The sequence below is a fragment of the Pagrus pagrus genome (assembly GCF_965226575.1).
Source record: "Pagrus pagrus genome assembly, chromosome: 22".
NCBI classification, from domain to species: domain Eukaryota; kingdom Metazoa; phylum Chordata; class Actinopteri; order Spariformes; family Sparidae; genus Pagrus; species Pagrus pagrus.
In genome coordinates this window covers 4,070,046-4,091,920 of record NC_140204.1, presented here as the reverse complement: position 1 = coordinate 4,091,920, position 21,875 = coordinate 4,070,046, and the positions used below count along the sequence as shown (strand labels likewise).

At 41.1% G+C, this 21,875-nt stretch overlaps 1 protein-coding gene across 2 annotated transcripts; it reads right to left on the bottom strand.

Moving 5' to 3' along the window:
- Positions 1 to 74: 74 nt before the first annotated feature.
- LOC311251629 (uncharacterized protein) lies at positions 75 to 21,760 on the bottom strand. 2 transcript variants are annotated; one of them, XM_084344131.1, is made up of 32 exons: positions 21,672 to 21,760; positions 16,283 to 18,368; positions 14,383 to 14,444; positions 13,933 to 13,971; positions 13,427 to 13,639; positions 12,850 to 13,283; positions 12,566 to 12,765; positions 12,169 to 12,200; positions 11,274 to 11,791; positions 10,927 to 11,022; positions 10,776 to 10,804; positions 9,881 to 10,033; positions 9,539 to 9,664; positions 9,291 to 9,329; positions 8,894 to 9,019; positions 8,677 to 8,803; positions 8,438 to 8,602; positions 8,296 to 8,330; positions 7,826 to 7,978; positions 7,468 to 7,596; positions 7,287 to 7,325; positions 6,999 to 7,124; positions 6,774 to 6,903; positions 6,352 to 6,450; positions 6,215 to 6,249; positions 2,195 to 5,413; positions 1,961 to 2,069; positions 1,508 to 1,624; positions 1,151 to 1,429; positions 925 to 1,041; positions 705 to 826; positions 75 to 616 (listed from the first exon to the last, which is right to left on the bottom strand). In XM_084344131.1, exons 2-32 carry the CDS (start codon positions 18,062 to 18,064, stop codon positions 539 to 541), a joined length of 8,928 nt encoding a protein of 2,975 aa, XP_084200257.1. In that variant the 5' UTR covers positions 18,065 to 18,368; positions 21,672 to 21,760; the 3' UTR covers positions 75 to 538. The 2 variants fall into 2 exon arrangements, with proteins under 2 accessions (XP_084200257.1, XP_084200258.1); XM_084344132.1 differs by having other exon boundaries at positions 6,352 to 6,447.
- Between the last annotated feature and the right edge of the window lie 115 nt (positions 21,761 to 21,875).

Genomic DNA, 21,875 nt, shown 5'->3' with positions numbered 1-21,875 from the left:
GAGTTGCGTTACTGTTATTATGTTATTGTATAATTTATATCATTCACACGAAAAAAGGCCCAGCAATAACTATATTTTAACCAAATATTTAAACTTTATTTGCACATTTTTTTTACATTATTTTCTTACATAGAAAATAAAATAAAGAGATTGACATGATCTATTCATCTTAGATATCTTTAAACAGATACACAACTGTGTGGTCCTCACCTGTCAAACACAACATAACATTGTTACAAAAACAGACAAAGTTATAAATCTTCCTTTAACATGATTAGTGTGAGGGGTAGTTATGTTTTAGCTTTTCAGTTGAACTCAAAAATAAAGAAAGAAAACATTAACGTAGAGACAAAACTCACTGAGCAGCTCATTTCTGGCACATGTGGTTCAATAAACAGTTTTTTGTTTTTTTTTAGGTTTATGTTGTTCTAACCAACTTTAGCAGAACTGTAACAAGACTATAATAAATCCTGCATGATTTTAACCACATTTTCATTTTTCAACAAAAATATATAAAATTCAGTCGGAGAAGTCGGAATCAATCACAAACAGAACTTCTTGTCAAACTTGTTTTTCTTGTTTTTTGTTGTTCCTGTTCAAGCTTCTGATAATGTTTCTGAAAACAGAAGAGGGAGAACACAAACAACGTGAGGCCAATTGTGTATTCGTGTCCGTTTAAATGTCGAGCAGGTGTTTGCGTGTACCTTCAGGTTGTCGTAGTGTCTCCGGCTGCTGCAGTGTGCGTCCTTGGCGGTGCTCTCGTTCAGGTAGAAAACAGAGCAGAGGTTACAGAAATACCCTGATTTAGGGACCACAAACTCCTGACCTGAAGAGGGAGACAGTGAGAGTGAAACCGGAGAAATCAAAACATTTGCATTTCGTGTTTTTAAATAAAATGTGCCTGTGTTAGTGTGTGTGTCTCACCGCGGGGGTTGTTGGGTTTGATTGCCGGCAGTTTGAAGTCAGCAGAGACACGAGGAGACTGAGAACGAGATCTCTTTGTTTCAGGTCCAACAAGCTCCCTCCTGTGTTTACTCACAGCTAAAGAAGAGAAAGAAACAATAATGCATAAATCACTGAAGCCCTGACGATCACACAGTAAGATTTGATAAAAAATAAATGACCTCAGTCGCTCCTTCTTTCCTTGTACCTTTAATGTCTGCCCTGCTCCATCCTTCCTCCACACATTCCTCCAGGGTCTGGTTCTCAGGGGGCTCCAGCTGCAGCTCCCGCCCAGCAGAGGCAGCATCGATATCGGCTTGGCCCGCTGCTTCCTCCTCCACCTCCTTCTTCTGGACGTCACTTGACAATGTAGACGGATCCAATGATGAGGAGGCATCAAGTGAAGTCGTTAGTGGTCCATCAGTTGGTTCCTTTTCTTTGCTCCGGTCTTTTTCGCTCACTTTTTTCCCTCCGTTGGACTTTCTCGCTGTGGTAAAAGACATTTAATTGGTAAACGCGAATTCTACTTCATGATAAGATTGTATAAAATATGTTTGTGTGTTACCAGGGGTCAGTCGGGTTCTGTTCTTGGCTCGGCCACTTGTCCTGGTTGTTACCGTTTCCTTTTCCTCCTCTTCCTCCTCTCCAACCTCGTCTACTGTCACAAAGTTCATACTTTCCTCTAAAACAGGAGAAATAAAGCAAAAACGTTTCAGACTTTCTGTGGTCTTTCTGCAGCTTTGTTGCACCATTGTTTTTTTTTGGGGGGGGGGTTTTAAATAAAAAACTTGTCCAGGAACTTTTTTTCCCAGGCAGAAATCACTAGGATGAAGCGCTCGAGCGGCACAAGAATAGAGTGCTGCACATTACAAAACAATCAGGTGCATGTGTCTCAAGACAGAAAGCCAGTATCACATGACTTTCTGGGACGCTTTCTCGAGTGGAGCCATCGTCAAAATTATTGTTTACACCTGTAGGTATAAAACTTTTTTTTTTCTGTGTTGACAGAATAACACACCTGTGTCGTCATCATGTTTGCATTTAGCAGATGTTGAGGTTTTCTCCGCTTGCTCTTCGTCGGGCTTCTCCTCCTCATCATCACCTGCTTCATCTAAAGTCAGTAAATTCTGAAGACAGACACAGGAGATCTTCAGCATCAGTGTTTCTGTTTGTTTGGGTTTTACAGTGCTTCACAGTAAGTTTCTTCATAGCATAAAATAAAACGTTAAAATGTTTACGTTTAAATCTTTACCTCTGGGTTGAAGGAGTCTACTGATTCGTCCTCCTGGTGAGGTGGGCGGGTCTCCAGCGTAGTTTGCTCCACTTTAACATCCTCCTCCTCTTCTTCTACGAACTCATCCAGAGTGACGAATGTCTGCAGCTCTCCCTCCCAGAACTCCTGTTCCCTCTCTTGGCTTTCCGGAGGACTTTCCTCTCCAGCCTCATCTGCCCCCACCTCATCCAGAGTCACCAGGTCCTTGGCGTCAACCTCCACCGTCTCCTCATTTCCCCTCCTCCCCTCATTGGACCTCCTCGTTAGTCCACAGCTGCTACCTCCTCCTTTGCTGCTGCTCCAGCTCCTTCGCTCCCTCTCCTCCCTCTCCCTGGTCCTCCTCGTTTCCCACTCCTTGGTGATCTGCTTCTCTCTTGCGGCGTCTTGCCTCTTCCTCAGCTCTTCCTCCTCTGCTGTGTCATCAGGGTAATCCTCCTCATCCTCGCTCACTTCGTCCAGGTTCTCCAGAGCGCTCGCTATGTCATTTTTCTCGGCTGATTTTTGTCTATTTTCTGCCTCTGGTATCTCAGAATCACTGGACTCTGAAGGTGATTTGTCCTCCTCCTTTATGTCTGTACTCTTCTCATTTCTTGAACAAAACTCTTCTGAAACAGCTAAATTATCTTTTACCTCCTTTGAATCCTCAACTATCTCATACAGACCGTCCTCCTTAATGGTCACTTCTTCAGATGCTTCCACAGCTTTCATACCACGTGTTGGGTCGTCTCCTTTTACAGTTGATTCCCCTTCTTTTGCCTCATCGTTACTTTTTTCCTTCCTCCCTCTTTCGGGCACCTCTGTGGCAGTCAGCTCTTCTTCATCGTCTTCCACAGAATCTACAATCTGATACATGGGCTCTTCCTCCTCCTCCTCCTCCTCCTCATGTCTGGCTGATACTGCGAGAGATTCGTTACTAGAGCTCTCCGAGTGTCCTGTTGGGGGCTGATCGTCGGTGGTGTCCTCCTCCACAGAATCAAGAATCTGATATGTTGCATCTTCTTCCTCTACCACTTTTTCAGATGCGTCTCTGTCACCTTTCTTGAATGTGACCTTGTCTTTTACAGTTGTTTTAACCTCTTTCTTTGGTCTTCCCCTTCTTCCTTTTCGTCCTCTAGCGGGCCGATCATCCTTCACAACCTCGTCCTCCACAGAGTCCAATACTTCATAGGTTGCATCGTCCTCACTTACCTCTCTTATGCCACTTTTCTTTGCCGGAGAGGCTTTCTCCTCTTTCTTTGGTGTTTCTTCCCTTCGTTCCTGTGACTGACCGGCAGGAGTGTGCCTCCTTCTTGTTGGGGTGTCCTCTTTGTTAGTTTTCTCATTTGAAGCATCTTTCTTACTTGTTCTTTCCCTTCCTCTTGTAGATCTTGTTGTGACGGCTGGTTCCTCCTCTGCAGTCTCTTCCTCTACAGAGTCTAAAATCTCGTATGTAGCGTCTTCGTCCCTGACAGGTCTTTCAGACACTTCTGTCTTCTTCCCTCTTGCACTCCTTCTTCGACCAGACCTTTCTGAGGTGGCGGCTTCTTGAACCGGATCATCTTCAACAGAATCTACTATCTCATACATCATCTCCTCAGTGGTCTCTTCGATCTCCTTGTCTTTTTCAGAGACTCCTGCAGCGGTGTCCATCTTTGTCCGTGTCTCATATTTTTTAACCGCCCTGTCCTGTTTCTTTGGAGATTTGTCCTTCTCTTCAGTTCTAGATGCTGTGGCTGTGCGGCCACTCCTCCTTGAAGGTCCATCTTTTCTAGCAGTCGCCTCCCCTTTCCTGGTCCTTTTTTCCTTGTTGTCGGTCTCTGGCTCGTTCTCTGTAGTCGTTGGCTGATCTTCCAAAGAATCAATTACCTGGAATGTGTCCTCCTCTTGTTCTATGGGACTAATGTCTTCTTTAGATATCTGTTTGAAGGGAGCTTCAGGTTGTTGGCTGTCATCTTCTGTTGCAGGCTGATCATCAATTGAATCCAATATCTCAAAGGTTTCTTGGTCAGCATCAATGTCAGCATATTTTAAATGGTCTTTACTGTCATGGTTTTCATTTGGAACTCGACAATCAGAATTTTCCACATCTTCAGAGACTTCTCTTTGGTTTCCATCTTCTTTCCCCTTTTGAGCTTGTTTGCAACCTGTATCGAACACTTGGAAATTATCTTTGTCATTTATCTCCTTATCTTTACCTACTGCATCTTTAACTGTAGATTTGTCATCTACTGGACCTGATGCTTCCTCATACAGTTGGTTTACTGTGGAACCATCATCTTGAACCAGATGACTGTCCTCTTGACCTGTTGCTGCTTGGTCTTCGGTAACACTGTCTAACACTTGGAAAGAACCGTCCATTTCCATTTCACTGTCGTCCTCTGGGCCGCTGCCTTCACTGTTGACACTGTCCAACACCTGATAGCTTTCCTCATGCAAACTCTGGTCTTCCTCAGGTACAGCAGGATGGGTTTCAGAGCTGCAACCTCTGTCCCCATCATCCATCTGTTTATCAGTTTGATCATGGAGTGAATTGTCCTCGTCCTCCTCTGTGTGTTTGTCGACATCATCTTCATTCCCTTCCTCTCTGCTCTTCCTCTGGTCTTTGGATGTATTGACATTAAAATCAATCTCCAGACTCTGGGTTTGGCTCAACTGGTCCCCATGTCCTTGTGAAGGTGGATGCATCTCTGATGATGTTTCTACTTTTGACTCTGACTTGACAGTTTTTGCAGCACTGCCCTCTTCTGACACTTTGTGGTCAGATGTCGCCACTGCGCCCTCTGTGGCATTTGCTTCTTCTCCAAGCAGCTCGAGATGAGTCTCTATTGATGCCTCGACAGCTGGTGCTGTTGTTAACTTTTCCTTTTCACGTTCAGTGGAAGGTGAGCGAGTACAACAGCCAGAAGATGTGGTATTTGATGCTTTGGTTGGAGATTTTGTCTCGCTCTGTTGTGTTTTCTGACCAGGGGAGGAAGGGGTTTCAGTAGATAGTGGAGAAGACGAGGAGGGCGGCTCACTGACACTAGCGGAGATCTCTTCACCAGCAGGTGGCCTCTCTATTCTCGCTCTTGAGGATGAGGAGGAGCTATGAGGCTCAGGGCTCGAGACTTTCACGTCACCATCACATTCATCATCAGTGACAGAGTCGTACATGAGGGAATTTTTCTCATCAAAAAGGCAGACACCAGGAAGATCATCATCTGTAAAGTCTACTTGACCCTGAGTGGAGAACAAAGAATGAATCAATAACTAAAACAACGAGGTTTGTGGGAATATAAAAGGGGTGACGGATGAGGACTGCACCTCACAAGTTTTCTCAACTTTAACTTCTGTGGTATTTCTTTTGTAAAGGTATTGAAAATTTTAAGTCAGTAGTGTCTGAAACAACACTCCAGCCCACAAGTCCATGGTGGCAATGGCTGCCATATTAAACCCCGTCCAACACCTGCCTTATTCACCTGATTTTGACACTATCAGGCTACTACTTCTTCCTTGAGATGAAGATGGAGCTCAGTGGTCACCATTTCGACAGTGACGATGATGCTATCACTGTTATTGACAAATTTCGTGAGGTCCAAGACACCGTTTGTTCATTTACTCCACCATCGCTGTACAAAGCGATGGTGGACCTAAAACTGACTTGTTCTACTGTAGCGCATGAACTTATCCATCACCCCTTAAAACAGAGTTAAACAGAGTTTCTGCAGTGTGGCTTTGTTTTGGCTTAGGTTCAAGTCAACTTAAAACTAAAGAAATTAAGAAATAAGGTATCCAGCTATAATATCTCCTATAAGCCCACAATCACATACAAAAACATTTATTACCGTACAGAGTGCAACCAACCTGCAAAATATTATGTTCCATAAGGACATTTTGGTACATTATAGTGCTTATTTGTGACTCATCTGCAAAAATGGAGGACTTTCTCTCGTGACATAGCCAACAACTCCCTTCTAGTTTAATTTATATAAACCAAATGTGTCAATACTGTCATACTTCAAGTGTTTAGAGGAAACCTACTTTTGCTGAGCTGCATTTTTTCCTGTTGCGGCACACTGTGAGAGACAGACAAGGAAAATATAAAGAAAAATAAAAGATAAAATTTTGATCACATACAATTTGTGACAACAAATGCGACTTTTTCTTGGATTTCTTACCTTTTCTATTTTGAGGAACGCGTTTTTCTACCATCTTCCCAATAATCAGAGGTGTAACTGCTGCATCTGTTGACTCGGCTGTGACGGATGAATCCTCTGCTACGATTAACAAAAGTATTTTTTTACTTATAAACAAGGTCTTAAATGTGTTTTTTTTTTTAATGACAGGCCTGCAGGATAGATGGCTGAGCTAAACTTAACCCTTGGTAAGCACAACTGTTATACAAACATGTTTCTTTAAATTTGGCAATTTTGAATTCGTCTGACAAACTGAAGGATAAAGTGTTCAATCATAACATGAGAAAATTCTACTTAATAAGATGCTGGGATTCAATATAACATTTGTTTCAAACTGAATAACAACACTTTATACATTATAGTAGACGCCACATTCTTGTGCATTTCCTAAAACAAAGACTTACGTAGTGATGCAGTATTGTGACTGTTTGGTATTTTCAACCTGAGGACTTGGTGTCTACGGGGTAGTTTGAGGAGACTGTACCAAACACCAAACCGATCAGCATCAAGAATGGACTCAAACTCTATAAACACCTGGAATACACAAGCACACACATATGTGACAGGTGAGACTCACAGGAAGTATTTTTAAAAGCAACTTAAACATGTGTACTTGTGGTTGGTTATACCTTGTTGAGGAGAGGCAGGTAGTTCTTGACGGAGACAAACTTGTTCAGGGCTTTCATGATGCGCTTGGACTCTCCCTCGAAAATGTTGTTGATGACGACTACTTTCTCTCCATCATCGACCACAGGCTGCATCCAGAACAGGAAGTGAACATCCAAACCAACAAATTAACAAGAAGACAGACTCTCAATGCCACAACTTATTTTAAAAGCAAAGTACAAAGTGGAAAATGAAGATGGAACAAAATTTAAAGCATTTTCTTCAAGTGTGTTTTTGAGAGTATTACTTACAGACTTCATCAGCTCCATCAGTGATTTATAAAACCCAAGCTAAAAACAGAAACATAAGAGTAGGCAGTGTTACAACAGCAACATAGGCTACTTATGCACAAAACACCAGACTCTTATCAGTTTTTAAAACTACATTTCAGCTGTTTTCCATCAATAAAAACAGTGTTGTGTGCATCCTTACTGGTGTGTCTGCATTGAAGCTGGATACAACATGGAAATGGATTTTAGACCCTTTGAAAAACATGCCATTTTTTCCCTTGACTTCCATTATTTTGCGCACAGCCTCCGCTGTTGGCATCTTGACGAAGGCCTGAGAATTTAAAAAAAAAGATTAATGCGGCTTTGGTTGAAATGAGTCCGGTGAGTGTCATATACGGACAAAATCTATATATAACAAAAATCTCAAAATAAATGATTCAACGTTAAGTCAAGTTTAAAAAAAAGACCTTTAAAAACAAATTAAAATGTTACATAACTCGTTTTCTCATGTTACATAAAAAAAAGGCATTACAATAGTGAATTTATAACCTGGTGCTTACCACGCGCGACTGAGGAACAACATAGATGTTGTCAGATTTATGTTGAAACCCCAACGGAATGAGCAGCCTGGCGATGTTATCCTCTGTGTAGTGGCTTTGTAAATAACTTGGCAAACCAGTTATGAGCAACAGCTTCTTGTCGTTCATTAAAGACTGGTTGAAAATAAAGACAGAGAGAGAAAGAAGAATAATAGTGTTTGCTACAGGTCGGACAATGCTGAGTGAAGGAGGAGTAAACAGCCTCCTGCAGTACAATCACAATTTCCAATCACATACAAAAACAGTCTATGGCAGGCAAGAAGAAGTATTTTGAGACTTAACCATTTATTTATGCATCATTTGAGGAAATAAATGACAGTACATCCCTGTTCTCTTCTTATAAAACAACCTCTGAGTTCAATTCATATCTTTACAAAAGCTACATGTGTAAATACTTTAGCAGTTCAAATAGGTGATTTGAGGAAACCTACTTTTTGGTCGTGGTCGTTTTCCCAGTCGAGGCACTCTGTGAAAGAGGGACAAAGAAAATGTTTTTTTTTAAAAAAACAAAACACAAATGAGAAAAAGATAAAGATAAAAGTATAACCAGATGCAGACACTTGGATTTCTTACCTATTGTGTTTGGATCCAGGAGTTTTTCTACTATATCCCCAGGAGTCACAGGGACAACTGCTGCCGGTTGCTTTTTGCTCACTGCTGCAGCTTCTGGCTCAGTTGTGACGGATTCGTCCTTTGCTGATGCTGCATCTGTTTGGCTCTTCACTGTCGTCTCAGGATCTACAAAATATCAAATTTGATTAAGAATAATAACAGTAGGTTATCATATCAGTCTTCCCTCTCCCCACACTTACATATTAATGTACAGCTGCTGTCTGTTTTTCTCAGCCTATGGACTTCATGTCCAAACTCTCGCTGGACTGGACTGTACCACACTTCAAACCGATCAGCATCGTGAACAGACTCAAATTCTATAAACACCTGAAACACACAAGCTCACACATACGTGACAAGTAAGAGGAAGAGGAAATCTGCTTTAACGCCACTTAAACACGTGTGTTTTTTTACTACCTTGTTGAGGAGAGGCAGGTAGTTCCTCAAAGAATACATTTCTTTCAAAGCTTCTCTGAGGTTCCGGGCGTCACCCGGTGAAATGTTGTTGATGAAGATTGTTCTCGGACCATCATCAACCAAAGGCTGCATCAAGGACAGGAAGTGAACACCCAAACCAAAGAGTTAACAATAGGACACACACACACACAGACAACTGCACTGCTTGTGATCTGTCTATCTAGATTCAACACTGGTTTTTAGCTGGCTCCTTAAGTGCAGAGATTTCCACAGATTCTTTGAAAACTAGAGTTTTCAAATCAATGAACCTTTATATTGGAAATTGGAGATCTATTACTTTTTTGAATGAAGAGGGATTTAGAAGAGGGAAGTATGTGTGTTTGTGTGCACTACTTACAGACTTCATCAGCTCCATCAGCGATTTATAGAAACCAAGCTAAAACAGAAACAGAGTAGGCAGTGTTAAAATGTAAAGATACTAGTGAGGGGAGATACAATACAGGTCAGTTTTAAACAATCTGCCCCTTTCAATAAACATGCAAGTTTTTCCACTTAAAATGTTAAGCTCTGCGTTTGTTGGCTTGTGAATGTAATTGGACATCTATTAAAATCCATCAGTGAAAACAGTGTCATGTACACGCTCACCGGTTTCATTTCGAAGCCTTTGCTTACAACATGGAAACTGAGTCGAGACCCTTTGAAAAAAATTTCTTTTCTATCGGCATCCGGTACGTCGCACTCATTCACTTCTGTCGGCATCTTGACGAAGGCCTGAGAGGAAAACAAGAAACAAAAATGGGTAACTTGGTAACTTCAGTCTTATATGGGTATCAAGACTCCAGGACCAAGACGTGATTTCAAAAAGATAATTATGAAAATAAAATTTTAAAAAATGTTACTTAAAATGTCGCATAATTGATCATTCAAAGACTTGAACACTGGATTATTAAACCAAACTGATGCAGATTTATAAACTGGTGTGCGTACCAGGGAAATCTGAGGAACGACATAGATTTTGTCATATTCATATTTAAATCCCAGTGGCATTAGCAGGCTGGCAAGGTCATCTTCCGTGTAGCAGCCATCGTCATATGCCGGCAGTCTAGATATGAGCAACTGCTGATCTTGAAGACGATAAAACTGCAAAAAAATTAGGAAAATAAGGAGAGAGATGGGTAATATTAATGAGGACTAATGATGGTTACACAGCTAGACAACTCTTGATTGCTATTTTTAATCAACACACTCATTAACAGATGTTAAATCAGGAAAATATGGTTACAGTGTGGTTCCTACAGTGTAGATTTGGATTGGCCTTTTTACTACATATGGCAGAATGTAATTTAACTCATACCAAAGTATGAACGTAAGCCTGAAAGCCAGCAGAGAGGATAATAGAATTAGAATTAATAGAATTATACAATTTTTTCCAGTTATAACAACAATTTCTAATACTATCATTTATTAAATTAATATTACCCAGATAAGCTGCATAAAATAGATGGATAAATTAACTGATTACAAATGAGTTAATTGATATTCATGCTGAAATTGAACCTCTTTTTGCGGCAGATCTGATGGTGCTGACTGAAAACGATTTAGCTTTATTAGCTTTCGTTTATTAATGGACATCTTCAGAAACAATCCAGTCGTAGATGTCAGATGATAGCCGATGGGAACCAGATTGATAAGTGTGTTATGCCACATACAGAAACGTTTATAACTACCATTACTGCCTACTGCAGGCACAATAAACTTGAAGGAGGGCATGCCAAAACAGTTCGAGAACTATTTTACAGAATTATCTCCAACTTTAAATTATATCTTTCAGAAAACTTCATGTATAAATACTGTCGAACTTCGTACAAGTGATTTAACTTACATTTGGTGGGAAGGAGATGCAGAAGGACGCTGTTGAAGAGAGAGACAATAAATGTGCAAAGAAAAAAAAGAGAAAGCGAACCGTTATGAAAATTATGATCAAGTGCAAAAGTTTGTGACAGGACAAACGGTCTCTTTCTTGGATCTCTTACGTATCATTGGTAGAAACAGGCGTTTTTCTAGCATCTCTCCAATGGTCAAGCTGGCTGATGCTGCATCCATTTGTGTATTCACTGCAGTCACAGGCTCTTTAAAGAAGATGAACAGAAGTACTTCTTAATCGAGAATAATGTTCTGTGTAACTGAACGTGTTGTTTGTAATGACAGCCTTGCAGGTTAGATGGAGGAGCTGTACAGTAAATAATCCTATGTAAAAAGAAATTAAACAACCCTGATTCCAGAACAATTGGGACATTCTGATTAAGATGTTAAACATTTTTTACAATCCTCACATCCCACATTTAAACTGACTTCGCCATCCATCCAGTTTCCAACATACCGTTTTGCATTATTTCTGTTTCTGTTGACAGGGTCTCGCTGGTTGCTGGTCGAATCCCACAAAGTTTGTCTTCTGAATTTTCTGGTACGGCACCTGTAGTTGATGGTTTTTCCCCTTTGCCATGAGCACCGCTTCCAACTTCCATGGGCTCCGCCGCAGTTTCCCCAAGCTGCATACGTTCTGTGTCTTCGGCATCATTGGCGTTGTCATGTTCTGCTTGATGATTAGGTTCAAAAACTGTCACCAAATTTTTGAACGGTCTTGCTTTCACCGTATGAGATATCCGTTTGGTTGAGATGACTTTCGCCTTGGTGCCCAAGACTTGTGATTTAATGGCAGTCGTTCGAGCTTTAACTGAGCGTACAGTTGCAATCTTCTGATTGGTAGGTTTGCCTGTTGTAGCTGTTCTGGCCCCAGAGGATGAAGGTCTGGGTGAACCGTAAAGTGGAGCCATGTTAGGTGTAGGGAGAAGAACCTTTCTAGAGGTCAAGGCGGGTGTGATGGCCCCGACACGTTTTCTGTGAACATAATAGAGTAATATTGGTCACGACTTTACAGACAGAATATTTTGTACAAAAAAACTATTAAAAGGTAGTGATAAAATCTTTCTGGACAATATATTATATTGCAGAGGTGTTTTTAATATTGTGTCGATCCCCTGTCCACATACAATTTTCTCTCATGTGTTTAATTTCAAAAAAGTGAATACAGCAATTATAGCCATTTCTGAACATATGAATTGTAGGTTAGTAAGATCCTAATCTAAAAACAAATTTGTAAAAACTTTTTTTCTCACTGAACACACAAATTCATTTATACTGATACGCTGACAAAACAAGATACAGTACAATGATCCATCGCTGTTAAAAAGAGGTCTGTGTAAAACATGTCTTACTTCTTAGGAGGCCTCTTCAAAGAAACAGTCGACTGTAAACAAACAAATTGAGATGTGTTGCTTTAGATTAATCTGATAATTGACAGCTTGACCACACTACAGCAGACAATTAGACAATCTGAACAAAAATAGAGAGAAAAACACAAACTGAGACCAAATAAAACTACTGTAACGAGTTGTCTTCTAAAAATGTGAGAAAGAAAAACATGTATCTGTGTTTAAAATGTCCTAACAATTAAATGAAATGTTATGTTTAGGCTTTGAACAAAGCTTTATGTGGATATGGTTTTGAAGAAAAGACTGACATAAACACACAAAAAGGGCAGGACAAAGACAGTTTACAAGATGATAAAACAGTTGCCAAATTTCCCTGGCACACAGGTACACAAACACCAACCTTAATTTTTGTGGCAGAACTTGCCTCACTCTTCTTCAGGCCTGGCTTTCCTTTGGAGGGCTTTGCAGTAGACTTCTTCTTTGCTGTAGAGGAGGATGAGGAAGAGGAGGACTTCATCTTGGCTAGCTCCGCAAGTAAAGCAGGGGCCAGAGTTTTGACCATGGCCTCCAGGTCAGACTGTGTTGACAGAGAACGGACAGCTAGGGAGACCGAGAAGGAAAAGGCTTCAGAAAGATGCATGATTAAAAGTGTGAAGGTCTTAAAATGGTTGCAATTTCTCAAACCTGATTTCTTCAGTAGTTTCTTAGCCAGTCTTTTTGCACTGCTTGACTTCTTTTGTTGAGGGGTAGATCCTTCTCTGGATGATTGGCTCTCACGGCTCCCCCTTGGTGGCAATCGTCTCTCCTCAACCCTCCTTTGTGGCGATCGTCTCTCGTCAACCCTCCTTTGTGGCGACCGTCTCTCGTCAACCCTCCTTTGTGGCGATCGTCTCTCGCCAACCCTCCTTGGTGGCGATCGTCTCTCCTCATATTTCCTTGGTGATGATAGTCTCGCTTCATATCTCTTTGGTGACAATCGTCTCTGAAGGCTCCTTGGAGATGATCGCCTCTCGTCTTTCCTCTTCGGTGAAGATCGTCTTTCAGAGCTCCTTGAACGTGACTGATAGTGGAATGAGGTCAGGTTGTCATACCAAGGGGAGTGAGAACGAGACCGAGACCTGGTGAAAGTATAGTTACAAGCATTTTATGAATAAATTAATTTAAACATACTTGTTACCGATAATTTCATAACCTGGTGGTGAGAGGTATCTGTTCTATTCACCCATGTTATTCCTCATAACAGAATTCATGTGGGACAGACCTGCGAGTGTATCTGGACCTTTGTGGTGATCGCGATCGGCTACTGCGTTTCTTCCTTCTATCCTCAAAGGCATGGTGGTGAGGGGGGCTGGACGAGCGGGAGTGAGAATCAGAACGGGAACGAGAGTGACTGCCATGCCTGGTTCTCGGGCGACGATGCTGGGAAGTTGATGCAGAGGTCGAGGTTGAGGGCTTGGCATCTTTACCTGCAGTCCTAAAAAGAGCAATGTACGGAAAAAGCAAAGTGAATGATGGGAAAGGAAAAATGTGTGTGGTCTTATGGCTGCTGCGATATAAAACTGAAGTTTGCCTTAAAACAGACAGACCATACTTTCTTTGAACCATCACTGGACATAACCAATGTTGTGGCCTATCAACGGATCTCCATTGTGTATGAGTATGAAGGTGGCCAGTTCTGGTCATGCTTCAAAGGCAGACTAAAACGTGTAGTGTGAGTTTAAACAACATGCAAAATCCATATAAACAGTGTCTCTTAAAGAAATTTACCTGGGCACAAGTGCTATCTCCCCATCCCAGTCAGGGTACCTGTGGAAAAAAGAACAATGCAAACACAACTTATAAAAGAGCAAAGAAGACACTTTCCTTTGTGAAAGGTGGTCAAACACAGTAGTATTTAGATGATGCTTCTAAAAGTCAACTGACATAGAGGAATTGTATGGTTCTGCAGAACTCAACTATAACACGACAACAGGATATATCTTGAAGAATACACTCAAACATTTTATGAAGTCTGCTGCAAGTTCCACTAGCCTTCGAATAATAGGGGTTTTAGTAGGCAATGAGCTATGCCACCACTTTTTTCTGTCCAGTGTTTCCACAACAGTATTTTGGCACATCCATGGTAGGCAATTCCCCAACAGTGTTACATTGAAAAACAAAAAATAACTCTGATAAACAAGATCTTTAAAAGGGAAAGTTAAAAACAAAAAGACTGACTGTTTTCGAAGAAGAGTGCAGCTCTCAAGGTGAAGCTTGGTGTTCTGGTGGGAGATCCAATCCTAATATTCATAACAACAGACAAAGCATTTAGATAGGCCTCATAGTCATCAAAACTGCCATCAGCTTCAGTATCTCAACTACTGTTTGTGATTGACAACACAGATATTATATTTTACATTACAGTAGCATTAAAAATTTCCTTTAATCTCCAAAGTTATTTTTCACAAAAGCAAAATACAATCAGATTTCTTTAAATCTTCAGCTAATAGCAGTCATCCAAAAAAACAAGCAACTTTTGCCCCAAGTAAGGAGCAGACAGGGGAAAAAAGTTCACACTTAAATCATGGCTTTGCTTTTGTAAAAACACATATAACTTATGGACAAAATCACACAGGTGACACAGCGCATCGTCAACTCCTTCCTCTGTAATTACAGCTGACTTTATAGTCAACTTGAGTTTGAGGGTAACAAGTCCTTATGAAATATAAGCAATTCAGGAGTGCTACAGACAGCCAAAAAGTTATTTTTCTTGATAAGCAATGTCTGTTTCTTCAGTCTTTTGTGGTATCATGATGTTTCCTGAGATTAGGTGAAGTTCCTTAAGTTCTGCAGAGGTGAAAGGTTTGGATAAAGACAAAAAGCTACGTATAGGCAGGAAGATATAGAAACTAGGGAGAGGAGGAAAAAAAGATGTGTTTGTTTTAAATCCACAAATTGTCATTGTCCGAAATGGGGGGAAAATAATCAACAGGTCAATTAAAAAAAAAATCATAAAAAAAACAAAACATTAAAATACACAAAACAAAGTTTGTAATAATATTACGGAAAAGTTATACCTACTGTTATATATACAAAAAGTTAAACTTACAGTTATACATGAAATTAAGTAACAAAATGCACCATCAACAGCTCTGACAGTGGGGAAAAAAGATAAGAAATTATACATTCACTAACAATTTAAAAAAAAAATAAAACTGAATATACAATGTGGGACAAAAGGCAAAAAAAAAAAAAAAAACTGGGCCAAAAGAGATGCCATCTTCTATCATCTTCTGCTGCACAAGTTCCTTAGATTTGCAGATTCTTCCTTGTCACGTCTTCGAAGCCCTTGGGTCAGTTTCCAGTAACATTCTCAGAAATTAACAGCATCTCATCATTTTATATTGCAACAGTCATTGGGCAGCGTAAATCTGGCATCGGCCACTACACATCAATGATTTCTTCAGGTGAACTAGACAATGGTGTTCTAGGCAGGTTTTTAAGTCATTCAATTCAAATGTAAATCAGACACTGTAACCCTGAATTACAAACTGAATAACAGAAACATCTGGTTTGTAACAAAATGTTTACAATCTCCCTGGAGTTTACCATCAAAGCTTCTTTTTGCAAAATGGTACACAACTTAAATGAAGTGACAGGCTCCTTGCAAGAATTTCACAACTAATCACTGATCCAAGTGTAAGTCTAAGAGTATTTTACACAAATCTTTTCAAATAGGTTATCAAACACCTTTGGGGCAGCAGTAGTTCAGTCTATGGGGACTTGGCATGGGAACCAGCTGTTGGCCGGCTCAAGTCAAGCACAAACCAGTCAGTATGTAGTCTGGACTTGTGACTGGAGAACCCCTTACTGCTCAGAAAACCTGAATATGTGGCAGTCTCTCAATTTGACATCTCTCTGTACATATATGTATGTGTAAAGTTCCTGTTTGTGCACGTTCTTTCTTAAAGAACAATTAAATTAATTCATTACAATTCATAACATCCCCACAAAATAAAAAAATGACACACTTAAAATTGACACTTTGCAATCAAAAAGAACAACAATTTTAGATATTGAAAGAAACAACACAAAATGTTCTGAAGGAAAAGAGAACAGAGTGCATTCTTCCACTCACCTTCATTTGAGTACATTCTTTGTTACACAGAGAACAGGTATGTGGAAAGATTCTTGGTGAGGCAGCTGCATAGTCCTGCATCATGGCCAGTGTTGGCAGACCCTTGAAGATTGCCACCTTTGCTGGAGGCTGCCAGTGAGAAGTCGGCAGCGTAGTGTGATTGAAGCTCATCTGGGCTGAGACTTGCTGAGGCAGAACTGGTGGAATAACAATGGGGCGAGGATCACCAGGGATAAACACCGGATGTTGCATGGCCCGTGAGGCATCAGTGATGCTAGGTACGCCAGCAACAGGGGGATGAGATTTTGCCGCAGAAAAAACTGGAGGCCACATCAATTGACCCGCTTGCGAAACCGGCTGCTTCAGTGCCTGCTGCTTCTGTTGCTTTGATTGTTGCTTCACTGGCTGCTTCTGCATCTGCTGCGGACTCTGCTGCTTTTTCATCTCAGCGACTGTTGACCTATGACTTCGGGTTTTACTCTGATCTTTAGTGCCACTGGTGTCATTACTGCCAATGAGCACAAGGCCAGGTCTGCCGGGATGCACACCATGGAGTAGATTGGTGGGTGGTTGGGTTTTCGACACCAACTGGTAATCTGACGTTGGTTCTTTCAAAGGAACAGGTTTGGAAGCTTCAGACCTGACAACTCTGAGGTCTGTGTCTTTCTTTGGCACAGAGAAAAGACTGAGGATTGTTTGGAGGGCCTGGCTTGGTTGGGTCTGCAGTTGTTGGGTCTGATCATGGCTTGGGGCAGCACCAAAACTCAGTGCTGAACTGTTTGAAGAGCCGAGACTGACAACAGAACTCGCCTGATGACAGGAAGAACCCAAGGCACGGCTTTTCACTTCGGTTGTATGTTTTTGTAGAGGTCCTTGACTGTTTTTGCTAGTATCACAAGTGTCCATCAGCAACATATTTCCACCCCCACCGCTGTTTGCTCTACTAACACTGGTCCATCCAATCTCATCTCCAACCCCTCCTACATATTTGCTAGTATGTCCATAGTCAATCACTTTACTTGGCTGGAGAACAGACAACGTAATTTCTTCCGGGCGCATCGCTGACCCCGCAGATGTGCTCAAAGTGTGACTGTCCATTCCACGCACACTTCTGGTGGGCTGGGGATCAGGGTAAGGTTTTGACTGCCCTGCAGTTGTAGCCCTCTTGGCCTTCTGGATACGGATTTGGTGTAAAATGAATGGCATGTTCTCAGGAGTCATCTGGTCATCAGTGTAGGAGATGAGATGATCCAAGTCCTCTTTTTCAAGTCCAAAGTGTTGAATGATGTTAAAAGCAAATTCAGATGTATACTTGGGTTTGCTGGACTCTGTAGGGGCCGCAGGTTTGTCTGGCCCTAGAAAGTCATCATCACCTAACCCTGGAATGGACTGTAAATCACGCTCGGATGATGAATAACATTTGGAGTCATGAGCAGTGGGCTTTTTGTTGTTCAACAACCAGTCCAAGGAGTTTCTGCCCCTTTCCACATCAGAAGGTCTATGTCCTAGAGAGGAAGAGGCTGAGGACATCGGGTGGGAAGCCGTCCTTGTGGTTGAGGAGCGACTAGTGCCCTCATCTATGGACTGATGTGACGAGAAAATTCCTCTGGTGTTGTCAGGAATAGCAGAAGAGGGTCCAGAAGAACTGAAACTGGACCCAGGTCCAAGACGAGGAGATGTCCTCCAAGGGTTCGATTCTACCTGCCGACCGTGGAGTTCATACTGCCCCTCAGTAGAACTTTGGTCCTCGGCCTCAAAGGGGTCATACAGTTGATGGGACATTGTGTTTGCCGTCTGCAGTAAGTTAAGGAGATTGATGGCCACAGCAGTTGGGGGGGGGGGGGGTGTTGTAGGTTTGTAGGGAGCAGGTGTGTTGCAGTTGGCTTTAAAGGTTGCTGCTTGCCTGCCAACAGCGAGAGCGTTTTTGATCTGCGTCAGTGCTAGTTGGTCTTTCAGTTGAGCCAGCCACAAGGAGGCAGCCTGCTGACCAATCAGGAGCAAGCTCCCTGGGAGCCCTTCGAGTAGAGGGCTTGTTAGTCGCCCTAAAACAGGAGAAGTGGCACAACGCTCCGATAGCAAAGAAAAGCTGAAAAGTCAAAAAACAAAGGAGGGGGGTTATTAGATCTCAGCTTCTCTGATGGGTAAAATCCATTATGTGGAAGGTTGTGTTTTGAGATGTCCATTCTGCTGCCTCCTGTTGGATACTCATTCACATTCGTTTATTTCCTTCCTTCGCTAGCAAGAAAGAAAAAACAGAGGAGGCAAAAGCACCAAAGCACAGATAAAGAATTAACAAGATAATTTACACAAATGCCTTGTAACAGCAACAGGCTAGTCATGCAAATGTGCAACTTAAGTATAGGGTCTGATATGAGCACCCAAGTGAAAGTGTGGGAAGTTGTTAGGGTAAGCAACACATCTCAAATACCACTGTCAGAAATAATAGCTACCTTGTCGGCACTTAGCAGATCAGCCCTCCATTTTACAGCCCTGATACATCTTCTCCAATCTGGCAGCTGTTGGCAGCGATGGTAGCTTGAAAACCAGCTTAACAAACAGCAACTGCTCGCAGAAGCCAACTTCTTCCACAAAGTATACTGGGGAGCATATCTCCTGTCACCATTTTTATGATGACCTGGCTTATTTTCTCTGCCCTGGTGGATTCACAGCTAGGAGTGTCACAGTTTTAAATCTAAATTGAACATCTATTGGACTAAGCTTTCATTTTTTATCACTAAAATCAAAAGTAGGATCAGCAATTCTTCAATCTTGTGTGAATAAAGGTGATCAACTGCCTGATACCAGAGGTAAATCCAACCGCAGTTGCTTCCCAGAAGTGACATTAGCTTGTCTACCCTGGCTAGCTTGACTTTTAACAATTCTTCTTCATAAGCATAAAAGTGCTTATCCAGATGTTTTGCCAGTAGTATCTCTTGAGGTACCGAACTAGATCTTTGAGTCCTTCACACCAAACCACACTGGTTGGCAATGTAATGGGCTGGTCACTTTGGATCCCAAAAGGATAAAGTCAAGTTGTTGTTGTAAAGTACCTCTATCTTTTTAAAGTAGTGTAATAGAGCTCAGAGATTAGTTTTTAACTTTTGGGATTAAAAAGTGGATTTATCTTCACTCCTGTTTATTGAGCTGACTGCAGCAGCGACCAACTGAAGTGATTATGTTTTGTAATGTTGACTGCTTAGTCAGAGGTTGACCTGAATTCAAACACTCAGATATATTAATTGTGCAAGAATTACAACACCAAAGATTTTGCGGACAAACTCAACCAAATAACAAGACACCAAAATTCCCTTTGCTTGTTGTGAACACACCATTTAACAACTATTTACTATTTACTATTTGATGTGACTCAGGCACAGATGCTCAAGGACAACATAATGTTATAAAGTTTAATTTATTTTACATTCAGTCTCGTTTGCCGACTTCTTCTTCTTTCTTCGACTCTCTCCCGGAAGAAGTTCTAGCGAAAGACGACCGAGTGAAATGTGCTGTTACCTTGAACATTGGTAGTAATAAAAGCACACAACTCAACAAAACATATATATAAAAACACACACACACACATATATATAGAAAAAAGTGCAGTCGTCAGTTGTTGATATTTTAATTCAGAAATCTTACATATTCTGATTTAAAAAAGGTGCAATTAAGAAACAGCCACCTGTCGAATAGATCTACAAAACAAATCAAAGGGTTTCCTAACTACCGCTTACTTCTTCTAACTGTAGCTGACATTAGCTAGTTAGCTCAGTTAGCCGCACAGATAGTGGTCCAGACTGGGAGTTCAAGACCTCTAGCACAGGAGCTTTGAACTGGGACATGCTGGTTAGCATGCTCACTTCAGTGGATGACTCTCAGCATAGTACATAGACATCATGTTAACGTCATAACTTTTATTTGCATTCTTTTGATAATTTTAGGTAATTTTGGGATGTTTTTAACTAAAATTCTTACATATTGCACCTTTTGAAATGCCTATTATCAAGTCAGAAATAGGAAATTATGATAAATAAACTATAACATGAGTGTGGGATAAGGCCTAAAATTACCTTAAACCTAACACAGAACATGCTGACATATTAAGTATGTCTTCAGAAATGTACCACTCAACAACGCTCAACACGTCTTGACTTAAAGGAGACCTATAAGACCTTTTTGGTTTTTCCCTTTTCTTCCGATGTTTTATGAAGGTTCTTGTGCATGTAAAAAAGGTCAAAGTCTGCACCTACAGAAAACACTGCCCCTGAGATGCCTCGACTGTAGTACCGCCTTTAATTCTGTGACTTTGTGACATCACAAAGATATCTCTGCCTCAAGCGCTACATAGTTGCTGCTGATGTTAGACGGACTGGAACTAACAGATATAAAATGTCACAACAAGCATGTTCGCATTTTTCAGAGAAATACTAAAACTGTTACGAGAGGACAGTTTCTCTGGAGACTGGAGAAGGGCTTGGCTTTTACATTATAGATATTGTATTTCAAACAAGGCACATTTCAAAATTTTACATAAAATATACCCTGGTAACTGTCTTGTTTATAAGTTTACAGATATCGATATGACTTGTACCTTTTGTTAAAAAAGTATAGAAACAATCTCACAACTTTTTTTGACTGTGAAATAACCAAAACATTTCTGGCGAGACCTTGAATCTCATGTTTTTGAGCCTACTAACTTTGTCTACTCTCTTAACCTTAAAGATATTGTTACTATCGTCACTATAATAATCCAGATGATCGCAATCTTGAGCATGTGATCAACTTCATCATACTATATGCAAACATTTTGACTCACAAACAGAAATATCCCAGATCGCCTCCCAAATTTTCACTTTTCATAAGCAAGCGTATATTTGTCCACTCCCATGTTGATAAGAGAAAATATCCCTTTAAAAAAAAGGTACATTTACGATTAACGATGAACAAAAATGAATCTGAAAATGAGCTGAGTTTGTCTCCTTTAACAAAGACAGTGTGAGGAGTCTTGTTCTCTCAGCTGGGTCACATTAACACATTTTCTAAAACAATGCAGAAGGTGTCCTGACCTGCTGTGGTCAATTAATGAAGTTACCAAACAGGTAAATCAGTGTTTAACCAGGTGTGAAGGTCTAAACGCGGTGTAGCTGCTTGAGACTTGCCACAGGCCCGAGCCCAACAGATACACACCGAGTGTCACAGTAACACACGAGCACAACATCTTCAACATGTTGTGAGAGGTGTGTTCAGCTAACTAACTTCATGTGCTCCTCCTAGCAGGTGCTAACGAGGTCTTCAGAAAGGCCCGGTTAAAACCAACATGTAGAGCAGACATTGACGTAATAAGTACGTAACACTCCGCTCCGTGTTTTATCACAGCATTTGTGTTACATACCTTCCGTTATTGTTGTGTATCTTGCAGCTACGGTGAGCTGGAAGTCATCTTCAGGCTACAGCCAGGCTACTGCCAGGCATCCATCTTCACACATAAACACTGGACACAAGACTTCCGGTGAGAGTGTCCGGCCTTCAGAGTAAAAGCACCAAAAATCACCAGGAGAGATCACACACAGACACAAAGTCCACGAACAACTGATCT

Coding starts and splice junctions, on each gene's coding strand:
- LOC311251629 (XM_084344131.1), bottom strand. CDS start 18,064: ATGTCCCATCAACTGTATGACCCCTTTGAGGCCGAGGACCAAAGTTCT. Junction 6,451..6,773: donor TCACAATACTGCATCACTAC/GTAAGTCTTTGT, acceptor TGTTAATCGTAG/CAGAGGATTCATCCGTCACA. Junction 617..704: donor GACACTACGACAACCTGAAG/GTACACGCAAAC, acceptor TTCTGTTTTCAG/AAACATTATCAGAAGCTTGA.